The sequence below is a fragment of the Glandiceps talaboti genome, chromosome 18 (assembly GCF_964340395.1).
Source record: "Glandiceps talaboti chromosome 18, keGlaTala1.1, whole genome shotgun sequence".
Classification (NCBI taxonomy): domain Eukaryota; kingdom Metazoa; phylum Hemichordata; class Enteropneusta; family Spengelidae; genus Glandiceps; species Glandiceps talaboti.
Window position 1 is genome coordinate 6,380,635 of NC_135566.1, and position 24,306 is coordinate 6,404,940.

Here is a 24,306-nt window from a genome sequence, read left to right on the forward strand (position 1 = left end):
TATGAAGGTGATTTTGTTGCATATCAACTAGCCAAGTTTGTGTCTTGTTTGAAACACTAACACAGTGATTTTGAGTGTGTTGTGTAGAATAACCAACGTTTGATATTGAAGCTTAATCTGATGGGACTGTGTATGTTACTCTGTCAGTGTTTTTGTTAAGAGCAGTAAGCAGGTAAAATCTACTGGGGATCCCCAATAATCTTACCAGGATTCCAAACAAAATTGTGGTAGATTGTATGAGAAACTAATAGTATGCAACTTCCACCCCCCACCCCCCCTCCCCACCCCCATCCTGGTTCCCCAACCTTAACAAAAACACTGTACCTGTTTTGATTAGAATATCAGTTTCTATTCAACCCATGATGGTCACTGCCCAGAAGGGTATACTGGGTTCCATCTAAACCCATGATGGGCTTTGTCCAAAAGGGTATACTGGGTTCCATCTAAACCCATGATGGGCTTTGTCCAAAAGGGGATACTGGGTTCCATCTAAACCCATGATAGGCATTGTCCAAAAGGGGATACTGGGTTCCATCTAAACCTATGCTGGGCATTGTTCAAAAGGGGATACTGGGTTCCATCTATCCTTGTTTCTGTGTGCTCAGAAACCTAGCTATGCCAGTAAAGTAACATCGCTTTTGAAGTTGTTGGTTTTTTTCGAAAGAAGTAGAAAATGACAAATATATGTAAGAAATTTGCTTACTTTCTCTGGGAGTGGTGGGAGTGCAAAGTTGATATCCGTCTGTTATTCACAAAATGGTACAGCCAAGGTTACAGAGAGAATAGACCCTCCACTGGGTGGAGGGTGTATGCAGAGAGAAGCAAATCTGATACATTTACGTGTTGTTGAGACCCTGATAATGTGTGAAAAACTGGTTTTCTAATCTCTTTGCAAAGTGACTATTATTAAAGCTAGTGAAGAACTAACTACAGGAGGATTGTACCATCTCACCACATCTCAATACACTATCAGTAGTTCCAATAACATATATGCAATGATTCATTAATTTCAGTTACGTACTGCCATGGTGGATCGGAAGGAAGGTCATATGAACATGGAAGTTAAAGTACACACATCCAATTTGGTAAGCACTCCATCCATTTATTGGTTTGCAGTTTGATTTAATAGACTTTAAAATGATATAGTATATGACATATTTAATAGTGTACATGTATGGTATACATCCTATTGTGAACATCAGTGAGATATTAAACCCTGAGTGTGAAAAAGTTCTCTTCTTTATCTCTTAAAGTCAAGTACATGAATAAACTGTCACATAAATGTGCAAATAGATTGTAGGATGTATGGTTTTGCGTGTCAGTTCTTATCAAGGTGACTACTCACTAAATCTAATGTAAACCAAGGTGTTTTTGCCACAAGATAAGTTTGTGATTTTACAGTCTTCAACTGGTTCCCAAAGACTAATGTTTACACATTTCTATGATAATTCCAGTGCACTATACTTATTATATACATGGAGACAATTTAGTGACTGCTTGTTTTCACATTTTTGTTTTCAATCAAAATAAGCGAAATATGTCTTTAAAAAATAATTGTTTGGTTCTGGTTACCTGACCCCACCTAGCTTTTCACAGCCGACCCTTAACTTTTTTTTTTATACATATTTGAATATTCAAGAAAAAAAAATCGCAAAATTGTGAAGTCGCACAAGAAATAGTGGATGCTGAAACTGACATATAAAACTGTTCTCCCAATCTGTAATGGCTGTACTTCTGATAGGAAGAAATAAACAACACAGAGACCATTTTGAAAACAATGGAAAACCTGAACTTGATACTGACACAGAAAATATACCTACGCCACCTATTTTAGAATTGAGCGTAATGGGAACCACACAAATTTTTTATTAGGCCTCAGCAAAAGTTTGCTGGTTTACGATATCTTCCTACTGAGTTTAAAACAGTCTACATACGTACAAGTGTTATCTATAAATAGACTTTGATCACACATTGTAATGGGACACATGCACATATAACTCACTTATTTTGTATTCTGAAATAATAAGAAATATTAAACTATGTAGATTTTAGAGGTTTATTTTACTTTCATCCTAGCTTTATCTGATCACTTTCCAAAAATTCACATAAGTTTCGTGTGGGGTGTGTTCTAAGCAAAGATATTTGATGAATTCAATCTCTTAAGAAAATGCACAAATGCACACACACACACACACACACACACACACACACACACACACACACACACACACATACACACACACACACACACACACACACACACACAGATTTACATGCAAGTGACTTACTTTTATTTGTTTTACAGAGAAGGGCAGTAGAACGAAACAACTCTTACTACTACATTGAACTCAAAGATACTCCATTTAGGTTGGTCTTATTGTCTATTGTATCAACAATGTTTTCCATCAGTAATCTCAGAAATGTATTGAATGTATAAGTTAAACAGTCTACAAGAATGGTATCTGTATGAAATCAATGCCATTATTCTTATCAACAATTGATGTAACAAAGATAAAATTATAACACACAGCCAAAATACCTCAGTCTTTCTTCTGTCACAACAATATGTGTTTACTTTATTTCATTCTACAATGCTCTAAATATGAGTCAAAACATTCAAAGTCACCATGATTCCTAATGTTTCCAAAATTATGCTTGCGTTAATTTATATAATTATTATACAGCAAATGTCAAAGTACAATTCAGTGGCTTGTTTGATACAATCCCACAGAAACTAATAAGAAAGTATACATGCTAACACTTTAAGATATCAAGTTTGAATGAATACAGTGTCTAGCAACATTTTGTTGACGTCAAAATATTGGTGCCCACATGTCTGCGTCTTGTTGCTTTATAGCCTTGTGAATGGTTTATATCATTCAGACTATGTAGCAATAAATTGTGATCTTGCTATCTTTAAGTGTAGCATGTGTAGTTTCTGTGTGGTTGTATCAAACTGAGCCAGTGAACGGTATTTTGAAATCCACTGTAATACATATATTCCCTCAAAGTTTTCTTCATTCACTAGGAATATACCCATGACTGAAGGGGTTTTGTTACTTCTTCGACTCATAGTGACAAGGCCCCTTTGATCACTTGTATTTTCTTTGGCTGAACAAATAAAATATTGGGGAATAAAATATAAAAATATACCAAATGACATGATATTTTTTTTCAGTCTTGGAATTGTATTGGTTAATGATTATGGTCATTACTACATGAAACCAGAAATGGAGATTAATCAAGAGGGTATGTATTAATCCACTCCAAAACTAAAAATATCAGAGTCTGAAATTGTTTTAGTATGAAGGTAGTCATGGAAAGGGCAAACATTGAGGCTCATTGTAACTTTCTAGTTTGAAAGAAGATAAATTCTGTATTTATTTGTGCAATATTGTATTCCTTGTGGATAAGGCTCATGAAGATAGAACGGGAATTACAAATTTAAAGAAAATGAAAACTCTTGCTTCAGGCTCTTTTGACATAGTAAAGGAAATTTTGGGTCCACCATTTTGTTTTCAGAGATATTGACAATCTGTATTTTCTCATAGAGTTAACACAGTATTTGGTGGCCATATTGAATTCTAAAATGGTTTAATTTTGATATTAGTTTGACCTCTATTTTAAATATTTTGTACAGTGGTCTTTGAGTTTTTAAAAAAAAGAAAATTGCGATAAAAGTTGAAACATTTTACTTCTAAGGCACATGTCACGTTGGGAGCACTGTATGAGTAACAGTCATAAAATTATACATGTTAGTAATTATGTGGGCAAAATTTTCAGTTTTGTGTTAGGAACAAAACTTGACATGGATATGGTATGCATTATGTGTAAGAAAGACAAAAGTCAGAAAATAACTTTGAAATATTTTCTTGTAGGTTTGGAATATCTAATGGATGATGACATTGCTTTAGCACAAGCTGGCTCATGGTAAGACATATACTGTGCAGCGTACATGTATACTTTAGCAGTATCACACCTTTTGTACACTCTTGTAGTCCTGTTTCTTTATCTATCTTGTATTCTCTTTGCCTTTGTGGAATAATGAATTTGTTACAAATAAAAAATGTGCATGGTGACTCTGGATTTTTTCAGAAATTCATGATTTCAACAGAGAATGGTGTTTCCTGTTTCTTGGAGCAAGTAACAGCAAATTATAAAACTTTTATCACAGTATATTCATATTATTTATGATTTTCTCTACAGGAGATTCTGTCAACTTACCAATGCAGAAGCTAAGACAATGACTAAACTGGAAGGTGTCATACAAAAAGTCAACGAATCCTTTATTAATGCTAACGATCCAAACTATACTTTGAAATGTGAGTTAACATAACAGTATTGTTTATCAAAATTAAGTTAATTTGTATTTCAAGCAACTCAGGGTGACAGTTTTGTTTCTTTTTGATGTGTGTCTCTGAGGTTTGTAAGTCCTCAATGGGTGAAGCCTGAGGGGGACTACTACTTTGGGGTATGTCCATGAGTGTGTGTATCTGCATCTGCCTGTCCATGTCCACCTGTATCTCTAAAATGCATAAGCCAATTTCAACCAAACCTGGCACAAATGTCAGACACTATAGTGTGCATGTGCCCTTCACTTTGATTTTTTGACCGTCATGATAATGGCTGAATGTGGCCATATTTGTCATGAAAATTTACATTTTGCCAACTAACTCTGGGAGCTTAATAGACAGAGACCTCATTTGAGTGTCTATATACATGTAGTGTGGGTCAAAAAAGTAAAGTGGAGTGCATCTTCATGCCTTAGTAGCTGGCAGTTGTGTCAGGTTTGGTTGGAATTGTCACATACATTTTATAGGTGGATGTGGATGTGGATGCACAGACAGACGGATGCACACGCATGTTTGGGTCTTGTGTTTTCGTTGTTTCTGAATGGCTTAATTAAGTCCTTGGGCAAAGTTTGAGTCATGTGGTGCACAAGTGAACCCAGCTGTTGGGACCTGGTAGGTTAGAGCTTGCATATGTGAATAGAATGCAGTCAATTGTATGCTCCCCATGGAGCTGAGGAAGTATAGAGGACTATTGTGCCATTATAGGTACATGCCAGGGGTGATGCTTGTAAAGGACTATGAGCATAGTGTGGGAATGTGCTATGCAAGAATATAGAGTATTAAACCCATCAATCTTGCGTATTTTATCAAAAGATAGATTAATTAAAACTGTACACATATGACACTGTATTGCTTTCCTACATACAGGTGATGAGGAATTGATAAAGCATGTGTTGTTTGGTGCAAATGTGACGGCTAATCTTCCCAGTTACTGGCAAGGAAAGTTTCAAAGCCTTGAAATCCAAAATACAAGGTTAGTGCTATCATAATTACTATGATGTAATGTGCTGTGTTATTTGTATGTTTATTTGTATGGTTCAGAGAGATCTGCGATATTGGAGACAGAAAGAGCACCACTGTTAGAAGACAATCAACTCACTCTAAGTTTCCATATGGTGTACGTTCCATATGTTTGATATTTCAAACGAAACTTTTCTATGCTGGTGTGTATGAGTTCAATTTCAAGTAAAGGACAGTATGTGTACTTGAGTGTAGAAATGAGTTGCTATGTAAATGTGTGTTTATGAGTAAGTGTTTGTATGTATTATTGTGTGTGTGTGTGTGTGTGTGTGTGTGTGTGCAAGTGTATGTATGTTTGTGTCACTGTGTGTGCGTGAATGAATGTATACATCTGTGTGTGAGTTTATATTCAAGAAGTACTATCATGTTATATCCATTTGTTAAAGACATCACTTCTGATACAATCATATGTATACTGTCCATCTAATGTCCTTCAATTTTGATATATTCTGGGTTTTATAAATGTATTACCAAATCACTACAACACCACCAAAATATGCAATAACTATCATATAACTCTTATTCAGTTATTCTCTCACAGCACCCCATATATCCACTACCCCACCTCTTTGTTATAAATATTTAATAATATGTGTATTTTATTTGAAAGGGACACTTTGTCAAACCATTGAAAACATATAGTCATTCATGAATCAGTAGAAGAGATTTTTAACGTTTGTATGATGATATGACTTATAGGAAAATTAACTCATTTTGTCAGATATTTCTACTGAGTTATCTGAGGAATAGGTTGGGTGGGGGGGGGGGAGATCACATATTCTACAAAGATACACGTAAACATGTTGTACTGTTATACTTATGCAGCTCATTTTGAAGACAAGAAATTGTAAATAGTTTGTGTTCTTTGATGAATGTGTTCACAAGAGGTTTCAAAAATTGTAGTCAACTTGGATATACCCTCCTAAGGGAACTTCTAAGCTGCAGACTCTAAAATGACAGGGAATAAGGTTTAGTGAATTGTTTCAGTATTATGTTGAAATGGTTTGAAATGCACTTGTTTAATATCCCAAATCATACAAAGACACACAGCGCCCCTGATAATTTTGTCCTAGGAGAACACTAAAAGTAATAGTCACATAATACACATTTTTTTTTTTAGTCAAATTATATTTTACTTTATATTCCCATTAATTTGTATGATATGTACTGTTCACATACACTCACACTGGGTACTCTACAAGGGTAAGAATATAAAGACCAGAATTTTTGCATAATTACTCATTTCAAATATCTGCTTTATTTGCATAATCGCGAGTTAACTGATTATTCTTTACACTACTTTTTTTTTGTCTCGGCATGCATGCCCCTGACGGCTGTGACTTGAATCATCACTATTTTGAACACCACTTTATCTTCACCTTCATCATTCTATACTGCATTGTCATCTGCATGTATACTATATCTTGGTGGCTGTCTTCTTCAATGCATGGCTGGTTTAGGTCTTTTCCGCACTCTGCAGCAGTGGCCAATATGACAACCTATGAAGTACCTGACACTGTTGACTCTTGGAATAAATCAATTCATGAACTTCTTGAGAGAGAATTCTCCTCCAATCCTGGTGGAACTGATGAGTTTCTTAGAATTCTTGAGTCAGGAAATATGACCCATGAGAAGGCCTTGACTTTTTTACTGTCTAGGATTGATAATCGTGCTAATACAACCAACTATAAAATTGATGATAATCTGAAAAAGAGAAACCAGACATCTGGTACTCCAGGGTAAGTTAGATGTTAGATGTCAAACATGGTTATCACTTAAGTATAAAATACATATATGGTTGTAACATTCATTCATGTACTATTTATAAATTTTTGGCAAAGTCATAAAAACAGTGCTGACATTCAGTATTATCAGCATAATTGGTCTTACATCAACTACCCCAAATTAATTGTATCAAGGTTCAAGACCAAGTGGTCACGAATATTACAAATGCCCAAACTCACTATTTAGTGTCATATAACATGTACTGAGTGAGTCTCAATCCTCAAAGTCTGTATTATGGTTCAGGTGAGCGGGTTTTAAAGTGGGTTTTAAGGTGACTAACTACTTGGTACATGTACCATGTAAGTTGGTACAAAAAAGACACAGCTGGTATTAAGGTTACAAACATGGTCTCAGGCTCGTCAAATCACAAAGTTAGTTCAGGGCTGATCCCATGTTCAAACTCAAGAGACTCTTAAGAAGGAATCAATCTTGTAAAATCCCAAACAGATGGTAGATTGACCAGACTTACTTGTTAATCAATGTGAAATTGTTGATATGGGGTGGCCATTTACCCAGTCTCGTCAAACACAAAGTATAATGGGTCAAAGGCTGGCTAGTTGTTCAAAATTTTTATGCCAGTCATTGTGTAATTGTTCATAGGATGGCCATCAAATACAAAGTACACATGGTGAACAGGAGACCAATTATCCAGACTATCTGGACACATGGTTCAGTTGGTAAAGACTGACCAATTATCCAATATGATGGTTATAATTTTAGCCATTTTTCCAAACTCATTGAATACAACTTACAGTTGTTAACCATTCCTCCAATAGCATCCGACAAAGATGAATTTGTTATTTATTGACTAAGTGTCAAAACTCTTGTTACAGCTTGACCAGTTATAATGCTCCTGGGTAATTTTAGGTGTTATATTGAGACCATTTGATAAGTCCAAATTTTAGGTGTTAATGGCAGTTTAATACAGTCTTTGTACAGTGTCTATATGACACCTACTCACTGTCTAGATGGCACCACCTAATTACCTTGGTGCTTCCTACTCACTGTCTAAATGGCACTCTCAAAATATCAAGGTGGCACCTGCCTACTGTCCAGGTAGCATCATCTAATTTTCTAGTGGCTTCTGTCCACTGTTTGGATGGCTCCTATCTTATCATTTAGGTGGTTCCTGTCAATTCTCTGGCTGACCCCATCTAATTATCTCGTACCCCTCTAGATGGCACCACCTAATTATGTAGGTGGCTGCCAAGTGACCACAGATGTCAAAATCTAATTATCTAGTGTCTCATGTCCTATGCTAGATGTCACCATCTGATTATCAAGGTGGTTCCTGCCCTCTATTTAGATGGCACAATATGATTACCTAGGTGGTTCCTGCCCTATGTCTATATGGTACAATCTAACTATCTAGTAGTTGTCTCCTGCCCACTGCCAGGATGCAACCATCTAATATCTAGGTTGCTCCTGTCCACTGTCCAGATGGTCTCATCTAATTATAAATGTAGCTCATGTTCATGTGTGAGTATTGTCTAGATGAAACAACCTGGTTGTCTAGGTGGCTTCTGCCCACTGACCAGATGGCACAATCTGATTATCTAATATTTCGCTCCTGTCAACTATCTGTATGGCAAGAAAATAACATCTGTTCCATCCTTGCCAGTTCCATAGATGACTGTGACATGATGACATCTGCAAAGATGTAAAGATAGTACCCCTTCCTGCTTTCAATGCTTAGCCGGCCAATGAAAATGTGTTGTAGAAATGCCACTTCAATTCGAATGATTATCCTGTAACACCCTTGTGACTATGTTGTAACATTGTAACCATGTTTGATGATGTTGTGACATTGTAACAGTACAGTAACTGTGATGTGTGGTATTGTAGCACTGTTGTGACTGTTATGTTCAAGTGCTATCCTGTAGCACACTTGTGACTATGTAGTGACATTGTAAACACATTTGATGATGTTGTGACATTGTAACAGTACTGTGATGTGTGGTATTGTAGCACTGTTGTGACTGTTGTGTTCAAGTACTATCCTGTAACACACTTGTGACTGTGTTGTGACATTGTAAACATGTTTTGAAGATATTGTGACATTGTAACAGTACTGTGACTTGTGGTTGTAGCTCTGTTGTGACTTGTGTTCAAATGATATCCTGTAATACACTTGTGACTATGTTGTGACATTGTAACAGTATCATTACTTTTCGTATTGTAGCTATATTGTGATGTTGTAATGGTATTGTAACAATTGTGATGTAACAGTATCGTGAAATGATAACAGTATTGTCATGGCTGTGATGTGTTGCTGTATTGTGACATTTTGGTTAGATTGAAAGTGTTGTGTCTGATTTGTGATTGGTGACACTGTAATTGAATTATTGTAACTTGTGACATTGAACCGATTATGTTACTATCTGGTTACATTGTAACAGTATTGTGACATTGTGATAGTATTGTGCTTGTTTGTGATGTTATTATAATGTGAATGTGCTGGTTCCGTATTGTGGCTCTATGTGTGTGTGGTAACTTCTATTCCAGGATTCTATTCCAACTAGACGTCATGTTAACAGTGTGATTCAATATTTTAATATTGAATCTATAACTCATTTTGTCATATTCACATTTCCTACATTTGATTACAGTGACAGTGTTGTTCTACAATTTGTTGGTACCTCAGGTGGATTGACAAGATATTACTGGAATCCTAGATCAGCACTCCCAAGGTAAAGTCATTGTTAGCACAACTGAACTATAAGGTGTAGTCATGCTAAAGGCATGGTATCTATCTGTCTGTCTGTCTGTCTGTCTGTCTGTCTGTCTGTCAGGCTTTTATATGGTTAAGCACTTTATAATGTAAATCCATAAACTGTATAGTTGTGCTTCATCGCCAATGGTGCTATTTTTTATACTGTATCTTTCATGTAGGTCTACCAGTAAGAAATTCCTGTTATAAATGTATTAAAATGATCACAGTCACATCTCCATACATTGTCATACAAATAAAAACTGTTGATGTTCATAGCAAATGTCATGTAGCAAATACATTGATTTTCTTGTAAACTTATTTGTCAGCATTTTCCGTAAGGTTTGGAAATATGTTATTATAACAGTCATTACTATGTATTGCCATACAAATTGACACTGTTGAATTTCATAATATAGTTATATACAATATCTTTGAGGGAGAGAAGCACAAAAGCAAGAGTTGAAGTATGACATTTTTTCAAATAATTGCGTGTTCACTTATTTTCAGTGACTTTATAGAAGAGAATAGTAATTCCCTACAGGAAGACTACTTTACTCGGGCGACGGTGTTAGGAAATGGTAACTTTCTCTATTCAGTCCCATTTGATGCAGGTAAGTTATGTTTATTGCATCGTGAGCCCAAGTAAAGTCCATTATACACACCAGGATTATTCTACCATAAAAAACAAACTGTATAGAGTATGGAATGTAAATATGAAAAGATGAAACGAAAACAATTATTCAAAAGACTCTCAGATATAGAATTACTTACTGTTTTATCCTTACAGCTACCACGTATAATGACACTTTAGTGACAGCGAGTTCTGTTGTGTTTGTACAGAATGCTCCTGCAGCCGGTAAGTTAAAATCTTAAAATTTATTGTTTCTCTCTCTTACTACATTTTATTTCACAAAATAACAATGTCAATTAAGGTATTGGGAACAAGAATTGTCTATGTTACCTAAGCTGTTCATAAAGTTATCACTAAATTATATTAATTCATATTAGTAAATTATATGCCTTATGGGTGACAAATGGCTATTTATTTTGGATTATTAATTCTAAAGCCAACTCTATGTGGTCTTACTTGAAAAAAGCAATGTAATACAGCATATACTAAATCTTGGTTTTTAACTCAAAAAATCAAAGTCATTAAAAAATGTTAAAAAATATTTGTTATTGTACGTACAATAACAAGCTCTTTACACACTTTGTAGCTTTTTGCTATTTATTGAGTCGCAAACAAGGATTTGGTCAATGTTATTTCACCTTGTTTTTTTCAAGTAGGAAAACACAGTACAGTTGTCTTTTGAATTAAAAATCCAAAATAGCCATTTGTCACCCATAAGGCCACTTTAAGTCATTTTAATAGATTTGTTAACAGCAAGTTCCATTCCAAGCTTTAGCATACACTTTTCATCACAGCAATTGCCACACATTCTTTTATCATGTCAGTTTGCTGCCTTTACTGCTAGACAGTAAACAGACAGTTTGACAAAGCCTGTCAACCTGAACAGGCAAAATGTTATTCGTAAGTAATAAGAACTCTTGGTCGTGGTACAAGAGCATATTATTGCTATGTTTTGCCGATCTGATGAATATGTTTAAGGATACATACACAATAGTTTTCCTCTTGGTAAATCGAATCAATACACCTCAGGGTGAACAGTGTTGACAAGTAAGTCATTGTCAAACAAAACAGTTTCAAAACAATGTTTTTTTTGCAGCTAGTGCTAGACATTATAATCATTGAAGGTATTCATATATACATTGTATACATTTGAAGGCATTCATATATACATTGTATACATTTGAAGGCATTCATATAATCATTGAAGGTATTCATATATACATAGTATGCATTTGAAGGCATTCATATATACATTGTATACATTTGAAGGCATTCATATATACATTGTATACATTTGAAGGCATTCATATAATCATTGTATACATTTGAAGGCATTCATATATACATTGTATACATTTGAAGGCATTCATATAATCATTGAAGGCATTCATATATACATTGTATACATTTGAAGGCATTCATATATACATTGTATACATTTGAAGGCATTCATATAATCATTGAAGGCATTCATATATACATTGTATACATTTGAAGGCATTCATATATACATTGTATACATTTGAAGGCATTCATATATACTTTGTATACATTTGAAGGCATTCATATATACATTGTATACATTTGAAGGCATTCATATATACATTGTATACATTTGAAGGCATTCATATAATCATTGAAGGCATTCATATAATCATTGATGGCATTCGTATATACATTGTGTACATTTATTGATTGAATTGCAGCTGCAGGCATTCAATTCAAGCTGTCGTTTCTTCAGGACATATTTAATAATGTGACATCTAATGTAAGTTGTTTCAGTATTTAATCAAAAATAGTGTTTTTCCAAGGATCATTTTAAATTAGCATCCATGTAATTTGATTGATTCATACCATTATATTCATTACCATTTATGTATGTATGTATGTATGTATGTATGTATGTATGTATGTATGTATGTATGTATGTATGTATGTATGAATCATGTATGTATGTATGAATCATGTATGTATGTATGTATGTATGTATGTATGTATGTATGTATGTATGTATGAATGAATGTATGTGTCTGTCTGTCTGTATCTATGTCTGTGTGCATGTGTCAGTGAACACATTTTTGTAGCTATTTGTTATTGAAGCCATGAATGATTTTTCATTCGAAGGTTCACTTATTTTGTTTCATCCTTTTCTGTAAGAAGAAAGCCCAATATATGCCAATATATGTCTTCAACAGTAAAATTTATTTTTTAAAATTCAAACAAACCTTCCAACTTTGTACTCTAACTGGTTAAAATAATTTTAGAACAAAATTGATGACAGAAGTCATTTACCTATTTTACTTTATTTTATTTGTAGTGTACAACAGAAGAGGATTGCATGAAGTGTTCTGATGATGTAAGTATGTACGGGAACCAACACGGGGTGTGGGGGGGTGTGTGGGTGTTGTTGAAGAACTGTTGAAATTTGAAAACCTCCTCAGCTTTGCTTACTAAAGTTTGTTACACCCCTACTAGCTCTGTAATTGTTGTATAATGTGTATATGTCACTTGCAAACTTGGTATGATATTAAGATGTGCGTAACTTTATGGTTTCTAGCAGCTATGTTTGTTTTACATTTAAAAATATAAAATCTGACCTGGAATGAATTATTTTTCACATTCCAAGAAATTATTAAAAAAAACATGTCAGAGTCTAATATCCTGGTTACTAGCCTCTGTTTTGACTCTGATTTGATTCTAAATACTTGAAAGGTTGATACACTATTTTGTACTGTAACTTGTACTTTCTGCTATTTTATGAACCAAAAATGTAATTTTATGCATAGTGAGTGTGGGAAGACAGTATATTTGGGTCATCATGTGTATAGCTGTTGTCCTTTCTAAGGAAATGAATACATACATGTAGTAGTTGTAAAGTTACCTTTATTGGAATCTAGTTTTTGAAACGACAACATAGCTTTTAATGTGAATACATCTTAAGTAAATGATACTTACTGATTAACTATGATATGATAATTTATTATACCATTAAACCCTGCCTATTTTCAAGGGTATAATTTTTCATCTTTAATGTATTACAGGGTGTGGAATGTTATCTGTTGGACAACGATGCTTATATCATTTCATCTACGTACTCAGACAAAGTAAGTTTAATAAATTGTACCTTTAAAAATGATATGTTGAAATCAACATATCATGGCATGATCTGTGGCTTAAGTATATGTTTACTATGTTTTTCAGCCAACTATCTCCTCCAGTGTGTGGCATAAGTGTGTGACAATGTCTTCCAGTTTATGGCTGACATTTGCCTGACTGTTTTCAAGCCCATGACATAAGCGTCTATGTCTGTCGACCTGTAGTACAAATAGAAATGACTCTTCAAGCATGGCATAAGTGTGTATGTGAATGGGTCAAGCCTATGGCATAAGTGTATGTGACTACGTCTTCCAGCCTGTGGCATAAGAAGTGTCTGTATATGTCTTCCAGTCTGTGGTATATAAGTGTATGTGTGACTATGTCTGCTGGTCTGTAGTACAAATATGAATGACTCTGCCTTCCAGTTTGTGGCAAAGTGTATGTATAACTATAATGTCTTCAGGCCTATGGCATAAGTGTGTGTGACAATGTCTTCCAGTCTGTAGTGCAAGTCTCTATGCCAATCTCTTCCTGCCTTTGGCATAAATGTGTATATGGCTATATTTTCAAGTCTATGGCAATGTTTTCAAGTCTGTGGTTGTGGATATATATAAATTTGACTATGTCTTTCAGATTGGCACTCATTTTAGTGAACACAGACCATCTGTCATGTCAGAACTCGCAGGAGAAGATGGTATGGTTGATGGCGTTTATAAAAAGTAAGTCAAAACGCAATAGTTTATTGCAAATTATTGTCTTGGTCTCATCAGATATTTTTGAACTATTCTAAAAAACTGATAATGTCAATACATAATTAGAATGTTTATGTTTATTATGTCAGATAGCTAACGTGTGTAGAGAAATGTGACTGCAAGGTATGATGTTATTAATGTAATATGCACCTCAAAATTAAAGTTTTACACCTTTTCTGTTACTTTGTTCAAGAAAATTTCAATCAATTCTTGATGAATATCAAGTAAAATAATATGGGGTCACCATGAGATATTTTTGCAATAGAGGTCAACATGATCTTGAAATGAAACCATTTGAAATTCAAAATGGCTGCCCAATATAACTCTATGAGAAAATAAAAGATTGGTGATTGGCTTAAGAACAAGATGGTTACATCAGTACTTGGCAGAATGAGACTAAGATATACTTCTTAGTCTGCTAACTACATGCATCAAAATCACACTCACATAAATTTGATTTATATCGATTGCTTTCAGAATTATCATTACTGACTTTCAAGGAATGTGTGAAAGAGAAGAGAATATTGACAATGCTGGGTCAATACTTCTTGATGTAAGTCCACTAACTTGTAATCTAGCTATCTATCTATCTATCTATCTATCTATCTATCTATCTATCTATCTATCTATCTATCTATCTATCTATCTATCTATCTATCTATCTATCTATCTATCTATCTATCTATCAACTGTCTGTCTGTCTGTCTGTCTGTCTCTATCTATCCATCTATCTATCTACTGTCTGTCTGTCTATCCATCTATCTATCTATCTATCTATCTATCTATCTATCTATCTATCTATCTATCTATCTATCTATCTATCTACTGTCTATCTCTATCTATCTATCTATCTATCTATCTATCTATCTATCTATCTATCTATCTATCTAGCTAGCTATCTATCTATCTATCTATCTATCTATCTATCTATCTATCTATCTATCTATCTATCTATCTATCTATCTATCTATTTTATTTAAACTTTATTTAAAAAGGGTTAAAAATCATACAGATATTAAACCTGGCTGGCTAAGTGCTAGTCTTTCCCAGGGTCCTCTAATTTATGTAAAATATGATTTGAATACATACATGTACTTCAGTGGCAGATGGTCTATTAACAAGCTAATATAGTTTATACTAAAGTTATAAATACGACATATATGTTAAAAAAAGTCAGTGGATGTAGACAGATACAGATTTGTGTACATATACATGTCTTTGATCTTTCACTGGGTATGTTTTCAAGGACTTTCGGTGTTTATGGCTGACTTTATTACATATTGATTACGTCCAAATAACCAAGGTGTCACTAATCTACCACATGCAACAGCAACAACATTTTAGTTAGTGTCTATCTTAGTTTGCTGATACACATGTAGTAGGTTTTCCATTGTAATATTTCAAATTAAATAATGTGTTTTTCATTTCAAATTATTAACATCATGTACATTCTTGTTACAAACCTTGATTTGATTTGATTTGATTTGATATGATAGTAATTATCTCTTCATATCGAACTTTGAGTGATTTTTCAAGTCTTGTATAATTTTCATCCATGTTCCTTCCTCATTTTAATATAATAATATTTTCAATATCTTTCTGCAGCCATTTTTTTCAGTTACAGCCTACATCAGATGGCTAACACATTACGTCATTCTGTAAGTAGATATTATATCAGAACTCCATGACATCTGAGTGCATGGTCATTAGGCATACTCAGGATGTTTGCTTGATTGCTTGCAATATTCTCTTCAACCATTACAATGTAACGCTAAACACGAATGTAAATGTCTTGAGTACTTACACTGACACTCATGCTGACAGTGTTTTTGCTAAGGGTGGTAAGGTAAAATCTACCGAGGTTCCCTTGTCATTTTCCCAAAACAAATTACCATAGACTCTATGGGGAAACACTGCCATTTTTACCCCTTTCTACCTTTCTGTTACCGGGGTTCTCAAACCTTAGCAAAAACATTCATGCATCATGGGTTCTGTTATCATTACATTATATTAATCCAAAATAGTAAATTTCACCAAAAAATCTGACCATGTGTTCATATGATTTCATGTACTTGGAACGATCGCATGCTCATTTGAGTATAGGTATACCACTATATGCATACACACTGATACAAGTAATCACAAGTCTTCATGTACAGGGAAATTTTGTCCACTTGGGAAACTGTTTTGTTGTATCACTGATCATTACTGTGATTTCCTTATTATGACAGAAAGGTGTGTTTTGTGCTGATCATGATGAACTGTTTTTACTTTGTTTATTTACTAATTTATAGGAAACTGGTGCAGTTTAGTGTCTATGACTGGCTATACTCTGGAGTGTTGGCAGAGACAGCTTGTAAGATACATTTGAACTTTTTCAACATTTCCAGTCTCATTTATCTTCTCAGCAGGCCATTATTTGAAAGTACAGGAGTTTTTGTGACATGAATGCAACACCTTTCAAATAGAAGTTTTCACCTTTGGCTGTTACTTTGTTCAAGGAAATGCCAACTTAAAATCAAGAAACAAAGATCACTGGTCACTGTGCAAATCTTGTCAATATGATATTGATAGGTGATACAAAACAAGTGGATATACACACAGTCATGCATCATGTTGCTACTTGTATCACTTCTTTCTGAATTGTGGCTGTATTATGTGTAAAATTCCACCATTTGTACAGTAGTTCAACAACATTCAAGTATCTGTTGTCATGTTATGAGTAAATTTCTAAAAAAATGTTAACCCTGTTGAAAATGTTGCCTTCTGAGTCAAGAATGGAACAAAAAAATCTATTTCATGTTAGTTACACAAGAGCTAAGTACAATCCACCAATAAACACCAGTTACACAGAAGCTAGGTACAATCCCCCAATAAGCACCAGTTACACAGAAGCTAGGTGCAACCCACCAATAAACATCAGTTACACAGAAGCTAGGTTGATTCACCAATAAACACCAGTTACACAGAAGCTAGGTACAACCCACCAATAAACAGCAACTTTGGCTGCATGTTGGGTTATACAGAGTCATAACAGTGCACTTTCTGTTTGTAACAATGTTCTTCAGTAAATGTACAAAAAACTGAGATGAATTTTCAACAAGTTCCACACAGCAGGTTTTGTAAAAACATTTTCAAACAATAGTGAAATTCAGTGTGTGTGTGTGTGTGTGTGTGTTATGCAGCAACTTTTAAATAAACATAACGATGGTTTATTTGTATTTAATTTCAGCTTTTCATAACGCCATGTCTTCCTTCTACCCCTGTGATAAAGTCCACCCATTTTTCACCCATGACCCTGAAATTTCAAGCACAAGCATGTCAGATAGTATCATCTGTGACAATTGTGAAATGTAAGTATATTACAAATGTTCTACATACTAGTATTTGTTATCAAAATTGAAACAATTTATCAAGAAATGAAATCAACTGCATAGTATATATCAAATGTATATACCAGTCATCAGAAAAACAAAAGATTGTGTAGTTTTGCCACTAGGTGTGCTGTTCAGAGACAGCTTATGGACCATAGGTGAGTGGCATCAAAGTTGTCAATATGAGTAAACTTGAGCATTTCCCAGTGTTGTTTTCTCAACCTGGCAAAGTATTTTGAAATTTTTGTTTAGATCACATTATTTTACGAACTCTGAGTTGTTTTAGCCACATCTTGGTGATTGCTTCATATACTGCCTCTATAAGTGCATAGGATTAAAGCATTCACATTGCAACCTCTATCCTACCAGGTCACCAATTATACAGCAGGGTTGACTGAGGCACAATCGTGGTTCAGATCTTGCCTAAGGACTTAAGTCATTCAGAAACAAATGGCAGTGATGGGGCTCAAACCTACAACCTGCAGATTCCAAGCCGACCACGCTAACCATTCACCCATCATAAATCCATCGTAATATCAAACTGACATCATGATTTCTGTTAATTTATCATTACAGTTTATACAATATTGAAGCAATCAATGGCACCAATTTATTCCTATTGGTTATCAAATCAGAGACAGATTGCGATTGTCCTAGAAATACCACATCTTTTCTACCAGAGGAGAAAATATATAACACAACAGAAAAATGTGCAAGGATACAAGTTCAGCGGCACCGTAGAAGACCTGAAACATGTCATGCATATCACGAACAAGTAAGTCATTGTTTTTTTTATATTTATTACTGTCTTCTGTATGTTTTAGGGTTTAATGTATCTGGTTGTGGACTTGATATGAGGTAGAGGACCTAAAAACATGTCATACATGTAATAATTAGATATTATCCCATTCCCCAATATTTTTCTTCATTCAGCCAAGGAAAATATGAGTGACCTAAGGGGCCTTGACACAACACACTTTTCATCAAAAATTTTCTTGCTGAATTGAGAATGTATTGGGGAATATTATAATTACAATCCCTTAAGCATAATTTCAGGAAAAAAAGAGGCAATTTGGAACGATTTGACTTGTATTTTCAGCACTGCAAAACCAGTAGTGTAGACATGGGTTGTCATGAGATAGAATGACCAGGTTATATAATCCATATTTTCTGTTACTTAGAGTTCCATGAACTTGCAATTCTGTTTTGCAACTTCCGATGTTTACACTATGTTGATCACAGGGTGATTAGAATCACACAACAGAGGAACTGCCATCACCCACTTGTGTAATCCACCACAATGAAGAACAATAGATTTAGTTTGTGTCTATCTTAGTAAACGAAGTCGTATTTATGAAATATTGGGAAGAGCAATGGCACTTCTGAACATCTACACTCGTACTTTCAGCGCTACAGAACAAATGGTATGAATGCATATCTGGCCCAGTTTGTATGAGTCTTACTCCCATTATGTTAATTTTTATTTCAATTTGCATCTTTCCTTTTTTTTACAGGAAGATTCAAAGGAATGTGGTGGATGTACAACAATTCAAGCATCCCTAATATTAATGTTCATTGCTGTGATCTTCGCTACTCATTTGCCTTTGCAGTATGTTGACATCAGTGTACAGTGATGATTTCAACGAGTTATGATCTGCATCTACATCAAGTTCTTTTTTCCATTCATATTTACAATCTAAATACGCTGTACAGTTATGATAAAACCATTGATAGTCATTGTTACAGTAGTGAATCAACATAATCTTCAAGGCTAGTACCAGGTACCTTAGCGTGAAAAGTTGAAAAGTTGAAATGTTAGATTACATTTTAACTGTGTCTTTGCTACAAACATAATCTTGAAGGCTAGTTAGAATAGAGTGAAAAGATACTGAAACTGTCATTATATGATGATTGTTCAACTGTGTTCTCTCTAAAGGAGGAGATTCGGAATCTCTGCAGCTGTCACTGGTTGGCAGCTTGTTTATGGTCAGAATATGACACTTTTAATATTTAGAGAAAGTAAAATTTTGCCAATGGATACTTTTGAGTGACTTGGGATTGAAATGTAATTTTAATTATCAGGGATGATCTCTGAAATTACAGAAGGGTTCTTGTTCTGCTCTCTAAAACTACAGGAGGGTTAGTCCTGCTGTCTGAACTTACAAGTGGTTTTGTGTTTTTGAGAAAATTATACACGATATCTCACTTTGTTTGTAAAACATATTGTAAATACATTGATTATAGACTTTTTATGTACATTAGGATAGATATAAGAATTAAAAAATTAGGATACATTGTTTTCATAGAATGATAAATGAAATCTCTTATGCTTGCAATATATAATAGCATTTTCAATTATCAATAATCAAGTACAATGTACACTCCAGCAATCTCTTAGGAATGTTCTTTAGGGACAATAATAAGAATTGAGTGGTCAAAGATTACATCAATCACATTTTATTAAAGATAATGGCAGGCTGATTTATTTTCTATATATATTGTGTGTAATGCCATATGTATCACATACACATATTATTACATACATACATACATACATACATACATACATACATACATACACACACACACATGTATGCACACACGCACACACACACATACATCAGAAAAATTAGATAAAAATGTGTTGTTTTTTCAAGATTATATTGTTCATTCCAATTCTATGTGTTGTTTTGAAAGAAATATGAGTCACTCAAACTATTAGTGCACTGTTATAGGTATATCCTTGTAATACATCATAGTTAATGTAGCAAAAATGATGAACTATGCAAATGAGTATGTTATGTAGATCAGGTACATGGAGTATGTACACCACAGACATATAGTAGGATTCACCAATTAATACAGTTGTATTTTAAGTGTTTTAGGATTCACTATTTAATACAGTTGTATTTAAAGTGTTGTTAGGATTCACCACTTAATACAGTTGCATTTAAAGTTTTGGTAGGATTCACCACTTAATACAGCTGTATTTAAAGTGTTTTAGGATTCACCACTAATACAGTTGTGTTAGAAGTGTGGCACAATTCAACATCTGAGACAGTAGTACTAGATTTATGGTAGGATTTATCATTAAGGATTAACCACTTAATACAGTTGTGATAAAAGTATTTAGGATTCATCACAGTTGTATTTGAAATATTTTTCAGATTCAGCACTTGATACGTGGTTGGTAGGATTTTGCCTACTTTCCCAATTAGCTATAGAATAATACTGCCTAGGTATCTCTGTCTGTAAATATTTATTCTAATTTCCTTTGCATTTGGTGCTAAACTGATTATTTATCTTCTGTCTGTCTGTGAATTGTGATGTCGGTATGCATATGTGTTGATTACCTATCAGAAACCACTTGCCTGGACACTCAGTTGCCCGGGCAGGATTGATGGAATGTGTGGTTTTTAGTGTTCCACAGAAGAGATATTCTGAATTTTAAGATATCTGTCTCCAAGAGTATTATTGATACCACTGCACCAAGCAAATGAAGATTTTTAAAATTATAAATGTACTGTCTTAGTCTATAGGAAAATAATACATGGTTAAAAATAACGACAGTAACTTTTTCCTTTACTTGCCTTGTGACTGCGGCAAAAGCTTGTAATAGTGCCATAGGATTGCTGCAGCTTTATTAAAATTGAATAAATAAAACCAATTATATTCCGGTAATTCATTCTCAAAAGCCTTGGACAGTGTCATAAAGAAAGCCCATGGTTTTACAATGATGTCTTAGTTGTGCCCACTGGCATTTATTTTTCTTCCATTGACTTTAAGAACCAGCTTTTAGCTGGATTTTCTAAACATATGATAGACAATTAGTTAAAAGTTCGTTATTCTTCATTTGTAAATATCACATGAATGAAAAGCAACATTATTTTCTATTCATGTCATTTCTGTAATTTTGCATAAATTATGATTGACCCTTGCCCTTTGAGGTTGGGTGACTGACAAAATAATAACAGTAGTATAGATTTTCATTTTTTGTCACTATCTTATCGTAAATAGAGTGATTCATTATCTGTCCTGATATCTACCAAATCATTTCATTTATTGAAAATCCATACATTTTTGTAAAATATAACAATTAATAGTGTTAAGAATCATACCGGTATGTAGATGATAATGTTTTAGTATTTATTGTTAGCTTTTCAAGTGTATATTAAATTCACAGACCAAATATGTAAATGGTCAGAGTGGAAACTGTAAATATATCTTGTTTGACAGCAAAGAAAGTTAACAAAGAGTTTTTGAAAAATCGATATTCTGTATAATTATGTTTATTATTAGGTTAATGAACTTTGAATGAAATTTGATGTTCAATTTTGACTTTTCAAGTAGATAGTTATAAATATTTACGAATGCAGTGTTTCAAATCTTCTGTTCCTTCATTTTTGACCTAGCAGATTTGATAGCTTAGAACCTTTGTTGTGAAGATGTTGACCATGTCCCCTCAACACATGCCAAGGACTTTGCCCAACATCGAGTATTCAAACCTGAAAATGAAATGATGTATTTCTCATAGCAGCATGCAGCTCATCCCATTTAGATACTACCATGTCTTGTAATGAGTGCATTAATCAGAAAATATTTCCCTCTGTGATTAGATGATGATTGTAGTTACATCATGCAGCTTCATCGTCTTCATTGATTCAAATCATGAGGGGATACAAATGACATCATCTGACACAGATAGGTAGATTTATAACACATTATGACACAGTTGGTAGATTTAAGACCCATTTACATGTGCTCAGGTTTTCTGGTCGAAACTTCATAAAATTGAAATATCGAATGTGTTTTCTTAAGCATGTGTTGTTAGGATGTTGTCAAATTCAACACTAGCAAAGGTTCCAAGGTACAACTTTTCAGACTTGCCTTGGCGAAGACCATAGACTTTGAAAGTGATCTATCACCAATATATAGTCAATTACCCTGTAAAACCATATCAATAGTCCTAAACATTTGTTTGCATTACAACGATTTACCACCATGCCACTTCAAACCACAGGTCTTGGTTATATTTTAAAACTTACCTGTGACATATTTCAAATGATTTTATTGGAATTCAGCCAAGCCATTTTATACTTTAATATTTCTTGTTGTTTTTTCTAAGAACTAGGTTTGGCTATAGTTAGTAAAAATGCAATTCTAGATACAATTCATTAGTCAGTGTGTATACGTATATGATGACATTTCATATTCTAGGAATATTGTGTGTTCTGTACACTGTGTGTCTCATTTTACAATTACGTTTACACTCTATCAGTACAGTGGATATTCTAAGCAATAGCTGTTTCCATAGTATTTATAAAAAAAATGAAAGTGATAATGTGAATTCTATGATTCACAGCTTTTCTTACAGCACTGGCAAGTTAAGTGTGATGTTTGCTGTGTAGATACAGACAAATGGTATGTCTCTATAAACAAAGACACCATAGTTGTTTACATGATTATGATTGCAGCAATATCCTAGATCCCAATTGGCACTGGCAGATTTTCACTGCACCCGAACCTTCTGTGGAGAGGACTGTTCTTTGAAAATCCACCAGCGCAAAGGATCAAGGCAATTGTAGCGAGCACTGTATTAAGTTTCTTATGTCGTTGATGTTAATCTTTGATGTCAGTTTGTTTACGAAGACATACAATTTGCCTGAATCTACTAAGCAAATGCTACTCTTTGCTTACCACTGTGCAGTAAGTCTCACCATAACAATATATGCATACAATTCTGTGTAAACTAGTATTTGATGTCTTAATTTCATCACATCACATTACAAGTTGTACTGTCCAGTACTAGTGGTCATCATTCTCATACTTGTGACTAAAACTTGATAGGAATAAATAAAATTACACTTTGTCGGTTGAAATAGTTGTACTTGAATCTTTATATTAGATTGCAGATTACCGAAGAAATGTACATATTTTGTTATTGAGATTACCATATATTATAAGTAATGGTGATTGTTTGATGAATGGTATGGAATTGTGTGATCGTATGGCCATCATATAGTAGTGAAATAGTTGTCATTTCAAAATGGGTTCATATTTCTCCATAGGTATGACAAAATCGTTATGACAAGGATGGCTAGGGTGTTAAACTATACATGAGAATTCTTTCAAAAAGTACCTAATTTCAAGTCCAACTAAAACACGCTGAAATAATTCATTTATTTTCCAAAAAAGGGTATATCGACTCAGTGTTTCTCAGTGAGTTATCAGCAAATGGAGGTAAATAGATAAATGCAAAATCAATATTCAGTGTCAACATCAAGTTAAAAAAAAAGTTTTGTATAACCAGGAATTAGTGGAAAGAATTAGTGGTCCCAGGTCCCGCTAATTTGAAACATTCTTATTCCTATGCATCTGTATATTCAGACGACCTTTTAACACAGGTATTAACAGTAAGGTACTGGTCCGACTGACCAAAAGAATTGCTAGTCCAGGACCCAGGACCAGTGGATTTGTTCACCCCTGATTACATGTACCTATATAATAAAGTAAAAGACACATGCATGTTTGATATATTTTGAAAACCCGCCGGTGTTTGAATATTGGATTGATATTCCGATAG

The 24,306-nt window shown here is 34.0% G+C and overlaps 1 protein-coding gene across 2 annotated transcripts in view; it reads left to right on the top strand.

The window, feature by feature from the left end:
* Positions 1–20,234, top strand: part of LOC144448964 (voltage-dependent calcium channel subunit alpha-2/delta-3-like) — a 51,435-nt gene extending 31,201 nt beyond the window's left edge. For both annotated transcript variants that reach the window (XM_078139353.1, XM_078139354.1), the window contains 20 exons: positions 1,014–1,085; positions 2,306–2,367; positions 3,179–3,249; positions 3,879–3,930; positions 4,207–4,322; positions 5,220–5,325; positions 7,031–7,111; positions 9,767–9,847; positions 10,378–10,481; positions 10,658–10,726; positions 12,208–12,269; positions 12,819–12,857; positions 13,543–13,605; positions 14,231–14,316; positions 14,827–14,902; positions 15,955–16,007; positions 16,644–16,705; positions 17,582–17,702; positions 18,300–18,498; positions 19,238–20,234. In XM_078139353.1, the coding sequence (XP_077995479.1) occupies positions 1,014–1,085; positions 2,306–2,367; positions 3,179–3,249; positions 3,879–3,930; positions 4,207–4,322; positions 5,220–5,325; positions 7,031–7,111; positions 9,767–9,847; positions 10,378–10,481; positions 10,658–10,726; positions 12,208–12,269; positions 12,819–12,857; positions 13,543–13,605; positions 14,231–14,316; positions 14,827–14,902; positions 15,955–16,007; positions 16,644–16,705; positions 17,582–17,702; positions 18,300–18,498; positions 19,238–19,357 (1,695 nt within the window). In that variant the 3' untranslated portion in view covers positions 19,358–20,234. The remainder of the gene's footprint in view (positions 1–1,013; positions 1,086–2,305; positions 2,368–3,178; positions 3,250–3,878; positions 3,931–4,206; positions 4,323–5,219; positions 5,326–7,030; positions 7,112–9,766; positions 9,848–10,377; positions 10,482–10,657; positions 10,727–12,207; positions 12,270–12,818; positions 12,858–13,542; positions 13,606–14,230; positions 14,317–14,826; positions 14,903–15,954; positions 16,008–16,643; positions 16,706–17,581; positions 17,703–18,299; positions 18,499–19,237) is intronic.
* The last annotated feature ends 4,072 nt before the right edge of the window (positions 20,235–24,306 follow it).